General features: G+C 41.2%; 2 protein-coding genes across 6 annotated transcripts in view; one reads left to right on the forward strand and one right to left on the reverse strand.

The window, feature by feature from the left end:
• The window catches only part of NT5C2 (5'-nucleotidase, cytosolic II), an 84,952-nt gene extending 83,369 nt beyond the window's left edge, over positions 1-1,583 (forward strand). For all 4 annotated transcript variants that reach the window (XM_035132651.3, XM_035132649.3, XM_088669634.1 and 1 more), the window contains one exon: positions 429-1,583. Coding sequence is in view for 2 of the 4 variants with exons in the window: in XM_035132649.3 (XP_034988540.1) it covers positions 429-479 (51 nt within the window). In the remaining 2 variants the exon portion in view is untranslated. The remainder of the gene's footprint in view (positions 1-428) is intronic.
• CNNM2 (cyclin and CBS domain divalent metal cation transport mediator 2) overlaps positions 1-19,220 on the reverse strand; it is a 115,177-nt gene that overhangs the window by 9,873 nt on the left and 86,084 nt on the right. The window contains exons 4-6 of one of the 2 annotated variants that reach the window (XM_035132645.3): positions 16,110-16,279; positions 7,860-7,953; positions 3,575-3,640 (exon numbers count right to left, since the gene is read on the reverse strand). In XM_035132645.3, the coding sequence (XP_034988536.3) occupies positions 3,575-3,640; positions 7,860-7,953; positions 16,110-16,279 (330 nt within the window). The remainder of the gene's footprint in view (positions 1-3,574; positions 3,641-7,859; positions 7,954-16,109; positions 16,280-19,220) is intronic. The other variant, XM_088669630.1, reaches the window with a different exon arrangement.

Raw genomic sequence — 19,220 nt, forward strand, 5'->3', positions numbered from 1 at the left:
ACATATTTACTAGAAGAACTTACAAAATCTATAGGTAGAAGGCACAATCTTAAAAAAACCTATTCCCCTTTTTTATCACACATCAGGAAATGTCACTTCCAAGATGGTGCCTGCTATAACATAGAATCATAGAATTGGAAGGTACCACGAGGGTCATCTAGTCCAGCCCCCTGCAATGAAGGAATATGCAGCTGTCCCCTATGGGGATCAAACTTGCAACCCTGGCATAATCAGTACCACACTCTAATCAACTGAGCTATCTAGGCTAGCTAACACCTACATGTAGGAACATAGTGGACCATAAATACTGTTGTATTCATATGCAAATTAATGTAAATGTAAATGATTCATATGCAAATTAATATAAATGTAAATGATTTCATTTACTGACCTATGATTAATCAACTAAAATTTCTTTGAATATATAGGAGAGAAAACCTTCAGGAAGCACAACTGCAGGGAGCATAGCTGCAACCTGAAATTCTTATCAACTATGTGGAAGAGCCCCTTGGGCCCAAGAGTCTCTCAAACAGTACTGCTGGCTAAGACAGATAGGGACACACCAGGCCTGGTGCTGTGAAGAAAGCAGATCAAGACCACAGCTGCTCCCATCAAAGTGACTGAATAAATTCAAGTCAGATTGGATCCCTCCCCCCAAGGTATTGGAGCCGCAATACTATGTAATTCATTCCATTCTGTAGGGAAGTGAGAGGACAAATTTCTACTAGTTATATAGGAACAGAAAAATCTGGACGATTCTGTAGAGATGCATTATGTAAAATATTTTAGGACTCTTTTGGGGGGGGGGAGATGCCCATTCAAACATGTTACAATATAAAGCAGAGAAAATGAGAAAAAATGTTTTAAACTAGAAACAACAAAACAACACCCCTCATATAATTTAAAATAACCCCTAAAAATCATATTTCAACCAATCAGCCAGTAAAGCATCATGCCTTGAAGGCTCGTTGAAAGAGATAAGGTTTTCAAGGCCTTCTGAAAACCCTGTAGTGTGATGATGTCGGTCCCGACATACGAGAGAATGGAACTCCAAATCTTTAGGCCACCACAGAGAAGAACTTCTCCCTGGCCACTGACCTTTCAGCTCTAGTGAAAAGACACACCAGGAGAGGTTCCAAAGCAGATCTTTAAAGTGTGGGCAAAATGCTACAGGAACCTGCAGCTGGGTACAAACCATTTAGGGCTTTAAAGGTCAAAACCAGCACCTTAAATTGAGCCTTGAAACATTGGTAATCAGTACAACTACCATAATATAATTAAGCTGTCACAGACACCAACTGTCTAGACCCTTGTAGGATTCTGGCAGATGCATTTTGGACCAGAAGAAGTTTTTGAACCATCTTTAAAGGCAACCCCATGTAAAGCACATTGGAGGTGTCTAGTCTAGACATGACCAGAGCATGGATCACTGTGGCAAAGTCACCTCCTCTAGATGAGGTGGAGCTGAATGTTGGGGAAAACTCTCCTGTCCACTGACACCACTATTACTAATTACCACTATGCACTTTCAAAAACCTCAAGCTGTTCTGAGACAATAAAGGGTGTTATATTGCTGAACAAAACTGGATTCCAAATTGCAGAACTCTGTCTTGGTAACAATTCATTTTGCTCACCTTCCAAGATGCCTACTTTTGCACAACCAATACCGAAAGATAACCACAATACAGAAAGATAACCTTAGCTTCTATCTCATAGATCAGGCATCCCCAAACTGCGGCCCTCCAGATGTTTTGGCCTACAGCTCCCATGATCCCTAGCTAACAGGACCAGTGGTCAGGGATGATGGGAATTGTAGTCCAAAACATCTGAAGGGCCGAAGTTTGGGGATGCCTGTCATAGATGATCACTATCAATACAGAGAAGGGGATTGTATCGCGTTGAGTGAGACAAGTAGATCCCAAGGAATCAGTCCTTCATTATTGAAGGCTTTTATGTCTCTATCCGGCTGGTTGATCCGGCTGGTTGTCCTGCTTCTTGGGAAGCATCTCTGCTGTGACTGAAGTGGTATGTTGTACAGGATTAGGAGATGCTTAGAGAAATCTCAGTGCAGCTAAGGGCTACTTCCTACTGCAAGAGTACAATGAAATTCCCAAGAGTAATAGGTGGCTTTGGGACTTGGAAGTGCTTTGAGTGCCCCAAAGTCCACTTCAGTTATGATGCCTTAGAAGACAAACACAACTGGAAGAACGAAATGCTGACATATTTGAGACTGACAGTGGCAGGTGTTGGTGGATTGTCAGCAGGCATCTTGGGAGGCCTGGAAGCCTTAATAAGGAAACACCTGGAGAAGGGGAACGAGAGAAGGCTGCAGGAGTTGGAACTTGGGAGGTCAGAGCAACTTCCACTGGTCGCATGGATAGGGATGCTTGCCTCAAACAATACCTGTAGCTGCAAAAGCATGTTTCCACATGATGAATTAGAATTCTCTAGCTATTTAAGAAGATTTTTGATCGGGCTTGCAGATAAGGCCTGTATGATAGACTGAGGCCCAGATTAGACATGTTTATCATGTAATTTCCTTCACAAATACTACACAAATACCTTTGTGTCAGTGTGGGTGGGTATCATACTAGGATAGTGGTATGAGGGGCCTTTAATCCTTTGCCCCCGCTGTGATCCTAGGTTGGATCAGTCTTCCATTTACCTGCTATTCATAATGGAAGGAAAGCCCCTTTTGGAGCCAATGGGAGATTGTGTGGAGTGTGTGGATATTGAAGGCACTGGGGGTGGGTTAAATTCTCCCTTTCCTCATCTTATGGTTCTGATAAAGCCTGAGGCCTCCTGTGTGAGCTATTTGTGAAAGAAAAAACAACCATACAAAGGCAATAGTCACATCTAGTTTGGCCCATTCCTGACTCTTTTTTGTAGAGTGCCTTACTTGTCAGAGGTGGCTGTGGAAAGGACTGGCAAAAACATCTTTCAGATCCCTTTATAAAGGAGATATCTCTCTCCTGTGTGCAATCAGAAAGAAACTGGGCAGGAAGGTGCTGATTCCCCCACTCACCCTATGCAGAGAACACTACTGTTAGAGGTTACTGCTTCTAATTTCCCCCAGGTTAGCCATATGCCTGTGGGGTCAGTACAGTCACAATCCCGCATACAGAAGGACTGCACAGAATCCAAATTTGGTGGCGGTGGCAGGGGGGTTCTGTATGTTTTGATTGATAGGAAACAAAAAACATACCTGAGTTGTTGTTTTAAAAAGTCCTCAATGTTAGTAGTCAAGGAAAGCTTCTCCATGACTGAATATACTATGTGGACTTCCCACAGGCATCTGGTTGGCCAGTGGGATAGCAGGATGCTGGACTAGATGGGCCACTGGCCTGATCCAGCAAGCTCTTATTATGTTCTTATAAAAGAAGCACTGGTTTTTGTTTCAGTGTCCTTTTGCTATTAACTAATCGCAAACATAAGCTCATGCACCTACCTGTCAGGCATGATCTTGCCTGCAGTTCTCCAACAAAATGGGCATCTGGTAAATGTAAGCTGTTGCTGATTCAATAGAGGGTAAGTGGAGTGACAAGAAGGGTGAAGAAGAAACGTGCAAGTTTACCTGGAGTACCTGCTGCTAATAATTCTGTTCTGCTGACAACAAAGGTACGAGACAGGGACAAGGGAACTAGACGAAGGAGGGAAAGAAAAAAACAGATGAGGTCAGGATCAGTGAGGATGCTGGTATCTATAATAAACAGGAGAGAGGATCAGTTGACACATAATAGAGAACTAAAATACAATTCAAAATTAGAGGGGGGGAAAGGGGTTGAAAACAATGAAGGGGCATAAAGCAATGAAAAGCTGATCAGAAACTTACTAAAATAGTACAAGAAATCAGGAGTTGTGCAACTATACATGTTCCCTGTTTATTAACCACAAACATATGAACAGTTTTTCATTTAGGAACGATAGTTCATTAGTCCTCTTGGGGACCCAGCACTTGCTAACAATGATATAAAGCAATGTTTTGATGATATATTGTTTGTTTGTTAGACTGTACACAACTCAGAGATTTTTGAAATATTAATCATTATGTTAATGCTTTTAAATAAAAATATATGACCAAAAATAAGGTGTGTGTAGCACAAGGGGTCAAGATATAAAATGTAAAAGTAGTAGTATTTTCACAAGCTTATCCATTTTGATCGTATGTTACAAAATGCAATGGTAAGTCCAGCTCATCCCACTGCATTAGTCAACATGGGCCTCATAAAGTTCAAAACACTACATTGCCCTCATTTTTTCCAGACAAGAACAGTGTTTCGTTCTGTAAAGTATTTTGACTGTCATCAAAGACAGCTATTTTTGAGTGAGCTGCAATTTTTATTTCTTACAACTATGAATTCCTTTAAGATTTCAACCTATTCCAGGCATTCTGGAAGATATCAGGCATCAAGACAGTACAGAGATTGAAATGATTTAATAGGAAAATACAGCAGCAAGACAGCAAGGATCATCACCAGCCACTTTAGTACCAGACCATGCTGACACCAGGCAGGCCTCCTGCTTCTCCCCACACCTCCTCCAAGATGTAAAAGGCATTGCTCTGGAGAAGTGATTATTGGAAGGGAAAGGTTCAAATGGCATCTGGAAGAGGGATTTATCCCCTCAAATGCAGAAACATGAGAATGCAACACCAGCATGCGATACTAAATCAATCTGAAATGGAACATATTGCAAGAGCAACACTTTCTTTTCCAGTAGAACAGTTGCGTAAGAGCAATGCTACAGAAGAAACCAGGGCTTGTCTCACCTTGTCTACCTCCAGAGGCTAGGAAACCCTCTGGAACAGATTGAGGGGGCACCCAGGAGACAGGAGAAGGGAGAAGAGAAACTGGAAGTCTCATTGTGCAAGTAGATTTCTGTTACACAAGTGGGCAGACACCATTGGATTTTGCCCTATACAGTGGTACCTCGGTTTCTGAACAGCTTAGTTCACGAACAACTTGGAACAACTGCAAAACCAGAAGTAGGTGTTCCGCTTTGCGAACTTTTTTCGGAATCCGAACTGTTCTGTTTTGAGTGTTACACTTCCTTTTTTAGTGCCACACTTCCGTTTTGAGTGCCCCCACTCCTGCCTGCATGGGAGTAGAAGCTGGATCAGGGCAGCTCAGCTGGGGAGTGCAAAGCCTCCACTTTCCAGCTAAGAGATCCCCACCCCCACTTCTGCTTGCAAGGGAGTAGGAGCTGGATTGGGGCTGCTCACCTGGAGAGGTGCAGGCTCCTTCACACTTCTCCATTAAGGAGTGTGGGCTGTGTTAATAATAATAATAATAATAATAATAATAATAATAATAATAATAATAATAAATTTATTTATTTATACTCCATCCATCTGGCTGGGTTTCCATAGCCACTCTGGGCAGCTTCCAACAAAATATTAAAATACAATAGTCCTTCAGATATTAAAAGCTTCCCTAAACAGGGCTGCCTTCAGAATAGAGAAGTTTAAGGGAGCATAGGGTAGCAATGCAGAGACAGCCCGACAGCTGCCTCAGCAGCAGTTTAGGGGCTCTCAAATGCAGCTGCCGGGCTGCCTCCACCTTCACCACCCAAGCAATTATTCTGCCTGGCTGCCTTCGGGTGGTGCAGGGGCTCTGATGCTGAGGTGGGGGCTCCTTTAAACTACTCCCTTGAGGAGAAGGAGCCCCCAGCTGCAATCTCTCAGCTGGGAAGCAGAGGCTTCCCGCTCCCCAGCTGAGCTGCCCCGATCCAGCTCCTACTCTCGTGCAAACAGGAGCAGGGGAGGGGATCTCTCAGCTGGGAAGCAGAAGCTTCGTGCTCCCCTGCTGAGCATTTAAAATTAAAACTGAAACTACCCAGAAAACCACAAAGCCAACAAACTTTCAACTCATGAAAAAGCAGCAACACAACAAATTGAAAAAAAGCAAACAAACTGCAAATGAATCAAAATCACAAGAGAACATGAAACAACACTGACCCTAACCCTGATTCTAATCCTTACCCTAACACTAACCCAATCCTAAAATTAACCCTAATCCAGAAATGGTCTTGTTAGATAGTAAAAATCATGTTAAATCATGTTAAAAAATCATGTTAGAGGTTGCTTTAAAAAGTCTGGAAAGGATTAATCCATTTTGCATTACTTTCTATGGGAAAGCGCACCTTCGTTTTAGAATGCTTTGGTTTTAGAACAGACTTCTGGAATGGATTAAGTTTGAGAACCAAGGTACCACTGTAACTCTAGGCAGTTGTAAATATGTATATTAGCACAAATATAAATAAATCGCTACAGGTACTGTACACCTTAGCCTACAGAAAGTATGTGTTGTCTTCCACAGATAAAAAGCATAGCAAGTACTCTAAAACAAAGCCAGTTTTCCAACAGGGAACAGGCATAGAAATGCCCACATAATCCCAGTGGTGGCTGATACATTTGGGTGAAAGGGGCACTGTCCCTCCAAACTCAGTCTGCCTTCATCCAGCCCCCACCTGCTTGCCTTCTTACTTATAATTTATATACTTTTAAATTGCATGTCATCTTCCTCCTTGGAATCAACACTGCCCTTGCAGAACTCAGCAGGGAGAAGGTTGGGACAAAACTAGAATTACTTGGCTCTGCCCAACATTGGCTCTGGCTCCACCTACTGTTCCATCTCCCTATCTTCTAGCCACCACTGCATAATTCCACAGCATGATGGAGAAAAGCTTTATTATAAAGACAAATATGAACTAATCAAACTCTGGCAAAGAGTTAGAAGAGCCTTCTAACAATCTGAACTTCAGAAAATCTGAAGTGCTGTTGCATTCTTGCTGAGAGATCAGCTGTCTGTGGCTCTCCCCAGCTGTCATCTAGCAGTAGTCAGGCTACCTGAACTGTTCTCATCCCAGCTGTTATATGAACTGTAACAGTGCCCAAGTGTTTTTATCCTCATTCCTTTTCCCCTTGTCTGTCACGTCTTTCAGATTGTAAGTCTAAGGGCAGGGATGATCTTTCTGATTTTGAAAATGACTCGGGAGCCTTTTGGGTGAAAAAACAGATTAAAAATGCTTAAACAATAAAATAAAATAGAAACCAACTGTCAATACCACCTGATAGGAGCGAGATCAAACTTATGATAGCCTACATCATTATTGAACAGTTGTACCCCTCACATAATGCAAACCTCTTATTTATTTGTTGAAGTGTCAACTACTTGGCTAGAATTGTTCTGACAGCTTAACAAGAAATCATTGCTGTTTCTTCCACCCATTAACCTTGAAGCAATCTGATACTGGCATAGAACCTGAAATAGACTTATTTGAATGTCTGCTACATCCTCCCACATTCTTTCTTAACACTCTTACTAAATACAGTTTCATGATACTCCTGTCAGCCAAGTTTTTCTCTCTCTCCACACTGCTTTGCCATCTAAATGAAGAGGAGTTATTGAGAACTTGAAGGCTTGCACACTATTTTGTGATGTTTTGGTTGGCCTAATAAAAGGTATTGCTCTAATATGGATTTCTGAATTTTTAGAAGATTAATTTATTGATTTGAAGAAAAGATTTGCAATGGTAGGCAGACCTGATCTCCAAGCAGCTTATTTTCTTCTTTTGTCCCGACAATTTTTCAGTACAAAAATTAACAAGAAATGTTAAGCTACCAAATCTACATACTGTGCTAGATTCATGCCAATAAACATTCTGCGGCATTCTAATTAAACACTTCTGATGGCTTAAGGTTTCCTCCATGTCAAGCTGTTTATGTTGACAGGGCACTGTTATGCACTGCTTCATCAGATTTAATCAAAAACTAAATTTGTTCCTCTAGCCCTCAACACCCCAGCAGTAGGGGGTGTTTGTTCTGGAAGGAATTTCAAACAGAGAAATTAAGAAATTACCTGGTGATGCTGTGAGAGCCATCACTCCATAGTAAGAGAAAGCACCAGCCTCAAACTTCATTCCCTCTTTCCCAGCCTCCACTTCCACTTTCCCCTGTGGAGAAAAGATGACAACGTTCCTAGTGGGTTCAAAAGTATTCCTGCTTTGAGTTAATATTCATCCCTCATCTGAAGTTCAATAAGATCAACATGTGAGGCAAATAAAGCTTTTTTTAAAAAAACATTTTCTTTTTCCATTCATATTCAGTGTTCTAGATACTGCAGTTTCTCAATCATGCACAAGTATATGGGTAAAAATAATTCTTCAGGATTCTGAATACTTGAAGAAGGCTACACTACATGTATAATATAATCTTTTCAGGGCCTCTGTACTGTATAGTCTCATTGCGCAACATACTGTCATAGAACGTTTCGGGTGGCATTTCATGGAAGAGCCCCGACCACACACACACATTGCAGATAATCCATCATCTCAATTTAATACTAGATGGTTCCCTGTTCTTCTGCCTTATCACCCCATTTTATATGAATGACTAGGAAGAATGTACACTTGTGGCACTGGTGTGGTTAGAATTGCTATCCTATAAAATATCCTGTAACATAACAACAGGTGAACACCAGTCTTGAACTAATACCAACATTCTGCTATTGTAGGAGCCATTGCAGGTAGACAGAACAGATCCTACTGTTATCCAGCTGTGCATTTTTCTTACATTATCTCCAAATTAAAACTGTACTGCATGTAACTATGCATTGATTTACATTTTTTCCTCATGTAACATCAAAGTATTTTCACACTCACATAAGAATGCAGCTTCCTGAAAGCTGTAGCAATAGTACAACTCTTGCCAGATACATTATTTCTTAGAAAGACTAGAGGGGTGAGAGAAATAAGAAAGTACCACTCATGCATAGCAAGGAATAGTCCAGTTAGCTAACCTAAGTGAGAAGGGTGAATATTAGATGCAGGGGCATGCTATTTAGCTGCGGACAAAAAGCACAATTCTAATGAATTAAACTTTTTCAGAATGCATATTTTCAGAAATATGCATTGCATCCTATGCAAACAGTAAGGACAGGTCTACACAGGAACACCCAATGCTACTGGTTCAACATATAGGTTCAACATATAGGTGTGGCTACTCAAAATGAGTACAATTCTCTCTCCCCCACCCAACAATTCTCTCTAATGCTTTGGTAGTCTAACTTTTGCCATGATGTCATCTTGCTGCGTGTTCCCAGTCCTATACCACTGACTGTTCCTGGTGGGGGCAACGTTGATAAGTCTGGCAAAAAGTTGCCCTTTTGGACATATGCTCCCTTTTAATAATCATTTCTAATTTGTCTCCAAGAACATTTAGGGCCTTGACAGTTCTTAACTGACTAGTAGAAAAGAAAATCAAGGCCACCTGTGCTATCTCACATACAAGTTCTGCAGCAACCCAGCTGGATGAATGTTTTAATGCTCTAGTAAAGAAGCAGATACTTGTTACCCTCTCCCCTAATAGAATATTTTGAGTGTGTGCATGTCCATCTCCACCTCCCCACTAAGTACCAAAGAGATCAGTAGGAAGGGGTATGACTGAACAGATAACAGCAACACATAATTCACCAGGGGGGGGGGAGGGTTTGAACTATTGCTATCCCGACAAATTCTTTTTCTGTTACACATCACATTTCAAGATAAAGTTGCTATTGACGGAGAATGCCCACCTATTAGCTGATGTAAAGAAAAGTGGAATAATAGTTTTTCACATGAGAAAAAAAACTAATATACTAACTGATTAAACAAAGTATCTGAAAGGAACAAAGGATGCATTCCTCATTATAATTTTTGTGACCAGGGCCGTCTTAAGCTTATCTGGCGCCGTGGTGCACGGATCCCTCCATGCCCCCCCCATGTTCCCCTCTGAAAATAAATTTGTGAGCCAGGTGATGAGAGATGGTATTTATCATTATGAAATCCTCTTTTTTTTAATGGAGACTGCAGTTACATCTGTCATGCCTGTAAATGATAAATGTAGGTTGAAAAAACCAAATCGTTAGGGTGTTGCCACAGCTAGGTGTAAGCATTACAACTTCCCACAATGATGATGATGCATAGCAAAATGTCACATGAAGGAGGTCCTGTTATGGAGGCATTCACATGTTACATTAGCCACAGGTCATTTGCCAGAAAACATTTTATCCCCCATTTCCAATAAACATTATCATGAATTTGACACTTGCTCATGAAACGTTTGCCACATATGGGGGTGGGGATGATTCCTAGAGAAACATTTATCCAAGCTACAAATAAATTCTTGAAGTTCAAGTCTGTTACATTAGTCACATCTTAAAAATAATAATAATAAGAGAGTACTCAAAATACCTGTGTCATACTTTTTGAATTATCTTTGTAGGGAAGATCAAGGCAGTTAAGAAACAAATACTTTAATGTTAATTGGAGTTAAATAATATTAGCTAAAACACAAACTATTAGGTAAAAAAGCTTACAAATGTAACATTGCCTTATAGAATTGCCTTATAATGGCTCAATAGCAGTGCTTTTTTCCTGGGGGGACGCATACCCCTCCCTAAATATTTTGTGAATCTAAGCTTGGCTTCACTGAGGGGCAGTATTTCAATAAGAGTAGGAAAATAAGAGTACCCCTTCCATTGCTTTGAGCACAAAACTTTTCAAACCTGGGTACTTCACAACATTGGCTACCTAACACCAAGTATCTAGAAACTGAATATACAGAGATCAGGTGATGTGTAAGCATGAGTCAACCAGCCGTAGATAATTACTGTTACAGATATTTCTCCTTTTGCTAGGGTTGTATAATATTTTCCGTTCTTCCCAGAATTTTCCCCATTTCTCTAACAAGCAAATTAAGCTGTCCTAGTCATTCTGTAGCCATAGAGGACATTCAGAATGCCTGACTTCTCCTGCTACCTTCATTCCAAAAAGTTCAACACAATGATGGACTTGATCAGTATCTGTGTCAGTTCATACTTTTTTGCTTACTAAATTTGGCATGAGATTCATATCCATGCTCATCTGTTATAAAGGAGTTTCCATAAAGAGTGAACTGCTGCTAATCTCAAGTTTTTTGCATTATAATAACCCCCCTGGACAGCAATAATACAGTAGCATTGGAGAAGCATCACATAATAAAGCCATCACTAATGCACTATTATTGTGTCAACAACATGCTGCAGAATACATACGAAATAAGACTGCCAGTCTGGAGGATTCCCCCCCCCCTCCAGTCTAATGTACTGTCCCTTTCCAACCAAGTGCTTTCAAGGAGGCCCACAGGCTCAGCAAAGCTGCTTTCCCTACCATTTACTGAAACAGTAGAATTCAAGGCAATTTCTACAGATATAAGTTAGAATAGAAAGGAGTTGATGCAACGTAAGAATGGTGCAAAAAGAAAAATGAATGAATGAATGAATGAAGGGCGGGGCGGGGTGGGGTGGGGAAGCCAAACCGCTTTAGATTTAATTCCTGTCTCATCCGGCAGATGGGTTGGAGGGTGTGGATGCTGCAGCCCCCAACCCACCCCGAGCCCTGGAGCAGCAGCTAGCTATAGGGGATGGGAGCTACAACATATCGCATGTCTTTTCACACACAGACACCCCGCACCCACTTCAGCTGCCATGTCAGGAGCCACCACCGAGCCAGGGAGGGCAAAAAGGAGAAGGAAGCACTTCCTGGTCCAGCCACAGAAAGGGCAGTGATGGGTGGAACAGCCTGTTAGGACGCCGACAAGTCAGTGCGCTGAAGAGCAGCAGTCAGGGCCAGATGCAGCCGAGGTACGCAATCCAGGTCAAAGCCAGCAGTCAGGGTCAGATAAAGCCGAAGTACAAGTACATAGTCCAGGTCAAAGCCAGCAGTCAGGTTCAGATAAAGCAGAAGTACACAGTCCGTTCAGTCAGGAAGCAGAGGTCAGGGGAGCCAGGAGTCAAAATGCCGAAATCAGGAAGCCGGGAACAGGGTTAGTCAGGAGTCAGAATACAGGAATACACACACTATGAGTGTTTCAACTTATGCCGTCAAACACAGCAGTTGCAGACACTGATAGACTCTTATCTTGCCTTCTCTTAAGTATCTGACTCACTCCCACGCTTTCTACGAGCTGCAGCTGTTTCTAATTGCCTCTTTCGTTTTTCCGCTCGGCGTTGTAGAGCTGTGAATGGGGGGGGGTGAGGGGGCTGGCTGGTCCCCTCCCTGACTGGGGCCTGCTTCTGACTCAACTTCTCCCTCTTCCTCTTCCTCTTCCTCTGAGGAGTGCCTCCACCAGTCTTCCCCCGGCATGAATTCCTCACATTCCTCTGTGGGTGCCACTTCGTCAGGGGGGCTGTGCCACCACTCTTCCCCCTCATCAGTCTCAACCCTGACACAGCCTCAGGGGGTGGGGTGGGGGCTGTTCTTCCCTTGCCCTGACGGTTACAACCCTCAGCAGCTGGCAAACTATTACCCTGCATGACAAAGCAAAAGTGAAGCTAAGATTTTGCCAGAAGTGCAGTGTTTGCAGAGGGAGCCACCTAATTTTAATAGGCATTGCACCTACTTTGCCACCACCTGCAATGCCTATTCATCTATATATAAAAAAATGTAGGCATTGTGTGCGCAGAGGTCACAGCCTTTCTCCGTAACCGCTGAACTGTAATGTAACAAATTTGGCCACGACGTTCCATGCCCATCAGTGGGGGATCTGGCATAAAAAAACTTCCAAAAAAGCAAAACTTTCATACCTAAAGTAATGATTAAACACACAAAAAAGTGGTGCCCAAATTAGACGTCACCAGCAGAAGCTCTGAAGACTCCAGCAGCATCCAATAGAAAGGCAAATCACCCACTGCTGCATCGAAAGCCACGCCACCAGAAGACATCACAAAATTCCACAGCAACCAACTGAAAACAGGCCTTTTGCAGCAACAAGGCCCAACCAACTGAAAACAGGCCTTTTGCAGCAACAAGGCCCAACATTGCCAAGTGGAGGTAGGGGCCTGCCTTGGGGCGGGCCATGCATTTGGGTAGAATAAATTTTATTTCACATAACACACGTGGATAGGGGAGTCAGGGTTGGGACAGGGCAAAATTTTACAGAACACGTGCATTGGGGGAATGATTGTGTGCAAAATGAATGGGTCACAGGGATAACCCGAGGGGGGGGGGGTTGGACAGAGGAAAGGAGGGAAATCACAGGGATAAGCCGGGGGAGGGGGGAAGAGGGGGCATAATAGGTCATGGATCAGGACAGAGCTGGGGGATTCACAGGGATGAGGGGGGAATCACAGGGATAAGCCGGGGGGTGAGGGGAGGAGTGGGGGAATCACAGGGATACGTCATGGATCGGCACAGGGTAGGGGAAATCACACAAATAACCCACAGCAACACGTGGCAGGGCCAGCTAGTATAATTAAAAAATATCACAGTGGGGTGCAGATGATAGATGAGGGCTTGTCAATTCAGGTTGGATCTCTGGGTGCATTTGAAAGCATGGGTGACTACATACCATAGCCATGCAGACAGCCCCCACAGCTCCACCTTCCTATTTGACAGTGTGGTGCAGTGGTCAGGAATCATCAACCTTTGGGGGTCCACAGACATATTTAGAAACACCACAAATGCACACACTTCACTGTAATCCAATCACACTGCAACTCTATATACACTCTAGCCCACAGTGAATGCCACACACTGAATTTCCCCTCACAAATATCCTCCAAAACACACTGAACCCCCATTCCAACAAGAGGTTTGCCCGGACAGTGACCCCCCCCCCCCGGTCCCAATATTGAATCTCACAACAACTGGTTGTGAGACACACATGCCAGCTACTAGAGGGGACCACATGCCACAACCACACATGTATTCTGCACTGCAACCCTGAAGAGCGAGGACCCTCTAATCCAAGAGCTGGATGCAAACTCCCTGCTTAACCCTGCTTTTTTGTTTTATAAACGTTATTGGAAATATTTTAAAACACTTACCAAACACAAAGTGTTTTCCAAGAAAAATATATGTACAGATGTTAAGTCTTTTATGCAGCCATCCACATGGCATCCAAACAAACTTGGAAAACCGTTTTGCATTGCAAATTCAGCTCACATTCATGATGTTAAGATAATTTCTGCATAGTAGCTGTTCCAACTGAGACAGAAGGCAGATTACTGTACTGCAGTTAATAAACAATAAAACTTAACCCTACTTAATTTTATCCAGCCTGAGAATTTCCATGGACTCTTCACCACTGAAATGGTGAGCAAAACAGTTGCTCGGGGGAAAGGCCAACATTAAACGAAAGAACCACCACACATGGAGCCTGGAGGAGGAGGGTGGCTATAGATCAGACCTGGCTCACCAATACGGGAATCCAAAGAAAGAGCGAGCAAGTGTGGAGGAGGAGGAATAGGCTGAGAGCTGCAATTCTTGTGGAAGAAGAAAGCCCAGGACAAGAGAACTAGAGAGCCACCAAGGCTACCTGCTGCTGCATCAAGCACGGGCACCAGCTTCCCATTCCTTCCTACAGCTGTAAGGTGAGATGATCATTCACACCTACAGTTTTCTACAGTGATATATTCACATGTAAAGCAAAGTGACCTTTGCTTCAGATGTGAATACACTTAAGGGTGACTTATACTCCAAGGGCAAAGCAGAACAAGACATTAGCAAGCCCAGTAGGTGGTGCTGTTCTCTTAGTAAATATAATCGTCCAGAAATGATGGTAATAGGCAATGCTAGGCTTCAGTGCTGACCACATGTAGCAAACCACCAAAAAAACCTTTTGCCCAGCCTTAGTGATAATATACCTTTTGGGTAGGGAGCATATTTTGCAAAACCTCCCTTTGAGCTTGTTTGCTTCTTGCTCATTTCCAATCTCTTCCCTGCTTTGGTGCCATTTTCATTGTCTAGGTACTCTAGTAGGACTTCACTCTCTGGCTGGGATCATGCAAGGAAAATCAAGGATCATGGAATGAATGTAATTACATCCTAGAACTACAAGCTTTGGTTACATGATGTCATTAACAGTAACCTAACCAAAGACAATTAAAAGTGCAGTTAATACATCCTCACGATCAACCAAGTTGATAACTATTAGCCCTTATTTCATTTGGACCAACAACCCTTTTTCAGTGCACTCCCCATGTGGCATCGGGCACAAGGAAGCAATTTTAAAAAGTTAGTGTTAAGCAAGGAAGCCTTCTTGTTGATATACAGTGTATACAGTATACACACTCCTATCACTAGGCAGAACTTAATGTATCCTTCTGGAACACTCTCCAGCTATCTCTAGGCAGAATCTAGCGAACAGTATCCACACACTCTCCTATTACTAGGCTGAATCCAATGTATCCATCTGGAACATTCCACCTAGAGCAGTTCATATCTCTAGGCAGAATCTAATGTATCCCTGTTGGGAGGGGCCGGACTCTGGAACTTATTCCTCCGTGCCATTGCTTGGTGCTGGCAATCAATAAAAAAACTTTCTTTATTCTCTGTTGCTGCGTGGTCATTTGGCCTGACCAATTGCTATACCCAAAATTGCCAAAAGAGGGAGCTAATTTTTGCCACTGCTGGAACAATTCACAAAAGCACCCTGTATCTAGCTTATCCCTAGTAAATACTATTTGTTTGCTTTCCATTATTTCCTGAGAAATTCTAATTACACATACAGTAAATCCCTTTTCACTTCAGAACTTACTAATATTTAATACATGCCTTCACTAATTTTAATCAGAAACTCCAAGCAAAAGAATAAGAACATAAACACTACTGTACTAAAGGAAAGTTGAATTGCTTCACTTGATGGCTAAGTGGAAAATTAGAAAACACACTAATAATATAATCAGCAGTTGCTTGAATGGTTTTTAAAATGTAAATAGGCTACATGTTGTTGTTGGGTTTTTTAAAGCCATTCTCGTTTCTAATTTTACCGTAGTGTACATCATTTAGTTTTGTCATGACATGCATATCGCAGTCAGGCAGAAAAAAAGCAAGCCAAGCTGGGAACCCTGGCTCCCTTCCCATTACAAGCTCTAAGCTAGCCTTTTCCAACCCATGATGATCTAGATGTTGAACTACAACTCCCACCATCCCCAACTATTGGCCCAGCTGGTTGGAGCTGACAGGAACTTAGTCCAACAACATCCAGAGGACTGAAAAAGGCTACTCTAGGTAGTATATAGAATATAGTCACTGTTGCTGACATGTTGCTCAGTTTTGCTGCAGGAGAGAAAGTTGCTCATAGATCTGACCTGTAAAATTAGAACGAAGTAATCAACAGGCTTGTTCCGCTGATAGAGGTAGCATTCAGGGGCTTTCTTGTTCTTCTCATCATACTTCAACTCCTGAATCACATTGGGATGCTTCAGTAGCCTTAAGAGGATCTTTTCAGACATCTGGGATGGGCCAAATGCTTCAACCTCTGAAGACATAAACACAACTTGACATTTACCCCATGGTGCATTAGATGACTCACGTGGATCACGACTTTGTATCCATTACACAAAATACATTGGCAGACAAAAGTGATCCCCTTATTAAACTGCTCAGTAATCCCACAGTTAGTCTAGTGACCACCTCAGAGCATATCCTAATATTCTTTTTATCATGAAGCAAATAATCACAAAATCCGCCCAGAGACCAATTTTGTGATGCACATCAAGTTCAAAGAAACACATAGTTAATTTTAGCCCCAGAAATGCAGACTTTCTCTTTCAATTAAGTTAGTTTCCAGATTGTGGTAACAGCAGTTTCAATTTAGAGAGATGCAACAATATGAAAATGGTATTAAGGCTATTTAGAAAGCTTCTTCTTGAATTGTGAATGAAAGTATTTTCTGCAATGACTGGAGGCTTTTAATATTTGCTTTTTATAGGCCTAGAAGTCCTCTATGTGTTTACTTCAGAACAGCCACAACACAAAATAGAAAAAGGGGCCAGTGAGCCCGATCCAAATAGGGTCTGTGATCCAAACAGAATAGCAAAAGTGAGACCATTTTCAAATAACTAGGATTATAGTGGCTGTCACAAAATGCTTTCTTCACTTTTTAAATCTTCCCATGTGACACTTCCACAAGCATAAAACTAAAATATGGGGCACAGTTAATATACGGAAATGCAAAGCACCAATCTCAACATTTCTGCTATATATTTATTCATATTGCCCCAACAGTCTAAACATAATATCTTAAATGGCTCTGAGCAGGATTAATATTTCAAGTCTAATACATCATCTCTCCTTACAAAAGCATACAAGCACTAGAATGATAAAGACTGCTTTTGGAGTCCGTGTGTAAGGCATGGACCATTCTGTGCAAATTAGTTTAAGAAAGATAGTGTACATTTAGTTACAGGTAGGTAGCCGTGTTGGTCTGACGTAGTCGAAACAAAATAAAAAAATAAAAACATTCCTTCCAGCAGCACCTTAAAGACCAACTAAGTTTTTTTTTTTGGTATGTGCATGCACATGAAAGCTCATACCAAAATAAAAAACTTATTTGGTCTTTAAGGTGCTGCTGGAGTGTACATTTATTCTCTGTAAATTCCACACTCCCTCTGGGGAGTCTTTCTCTTGAAGTTGCATTAGCAAATGGGTCCCAACTACAAGACTCCTAGAACATAACTGATATACTGTATAACTTCAGCGAACATACTCTCATGTGAATTGCTATCTAGAGCATAATTTTCTAGAATGAAAGTGATATTCAGAGACAATAGCTCTTCTAATCCATACTCACTACTAAGGCTGCCCAAGAATCAGCCAAACCTCTGAACAATGTTAGACTGCAGACATCTGCGCCCATTCAAAAGACGGTCAGGATTCCTTTTTTAGTCTAATAGGCTACTATCATACCCACTGATAGGAATTACAAACTAATATTACAAATCTCCTGAATAGTAGGCAATTAAAAACACCTTTAAATCCAGGAACAGCTTGTAGATAGAAGGTTGCATTCTCACTCTTGATTCCAGATGCTCTTCCAATAAAAGACATTTAGCATCACAAACTATTTAATGAAGGGTCCACAATTATATCATTTCCTGAGCTACCGTATTTCTTCTGAGAATCTATTTTCTAGAAGTTAGGGCCAGTGCGTTTGTTACTTTTTTTAAAAAAAAACTTTATTTATCCTTCTTTAAAAATGACATAACATTCCAGATACTTCAATCAACAAATACAAAAAGAAAAAAGAAGATTCCCATACAACATCAACATAAATTCCTATCTAGAAAAAAAAAGAAAAAAGAAAGGGAAGGAAAAAAGAAAAGGGAAAGGGAAAAAAAGAAAAAGAAAAAAACACATCAAGAAAAAAAGATCAACAAACATTAAAACAATTAAAAATTCTTCCGAATGATAACATACCATTTCCTGTGATTCTCTTTTTACCTTGCTTTCTTAATATATTTGTTTTATTATCCATTTATATAATATATTTTTTATTATCCATTTATTATTCATCTTCTGTTGTCTTATTTAATTAAATTCTCTCTTTAAGCGATATTCAATTTAGGCAAACTACCAAATCTGTTTTGATACCTTCCTTTTTAAGGTGTTCCTCCACTAGTTTCCACTCTTTTTGTGTTCTCTGCTTGGATATATTCCTTATAGCAGCTGTCATTTTATCCAAATTCATATATTCTACTAATTTAACTTCCCATTCCTGTACCGATGGTGCCTCTTCCCCCTTCCATTTTTGCGCTATCAAGATCCTCGCTGCCGTTCCAGCATATAATAATATATTCCTTCTATCCTTAGGAATGCTTTCAGGAACCATACTTAACAATAATAACTCTGGCTTTTTATCAAATGTTAATTTTAATATACTTTTCAATTTTTCATAAATCTTATTCCAAAACTCTTGAATTTTTTTGCAATGCCACCAGCAATGTATATATGTTCCAATCTTTTCTTGCCATCTCCAACATTTATTAGATCCTAATTTATAAATTTTATTTATAAAATGTGTTTGTTACTTGTAGTTATGTGTAACTCTTGCTCAACTTTTTTATTTAATGAACAAAAGAAGAGGAAGGACAGGAAAGGATGCTTAATTCCATTCCCACTGGGCATTTTATTTCTCAAAATTCCTTTTTTCCTACAGGATAAGAGAGGCAAAAACAGATGGAGATTCTGAAAGGAAAACAGCCAGTAACCCCTTCCCTACCCACCCTCTGCTTCTGTTTACAATACCCAGTAACAGCTTCTCATTAAATTGTTTCTGTTGCCAGTTTTATTTTTGATTGCTGTTAATTTTATGGTGCCTATTGGTTTATTTTGTTTCAAATTTTTATTGTTAATAGTGATTTTAATGCTATTGTTTGCAGCTCTGGTATTCTTGACTGCAGGGTTGTTGGCCATTGCTG

The sequence above is a fragment of the Zootoca vivipara genome, chromosome 5, assembly GCF_965207765.1.
Source record: "Zootoca vivipara chromosome 5, rZooViv2.hap1.1, whole genome shotgun sequence".
Taxonomy (NCBI): Eukaryota; Metazoa; Chordata; class Lepidosauria; order Squamata; family Lacertidae; genus Zootoca; species Zootoca vivipara.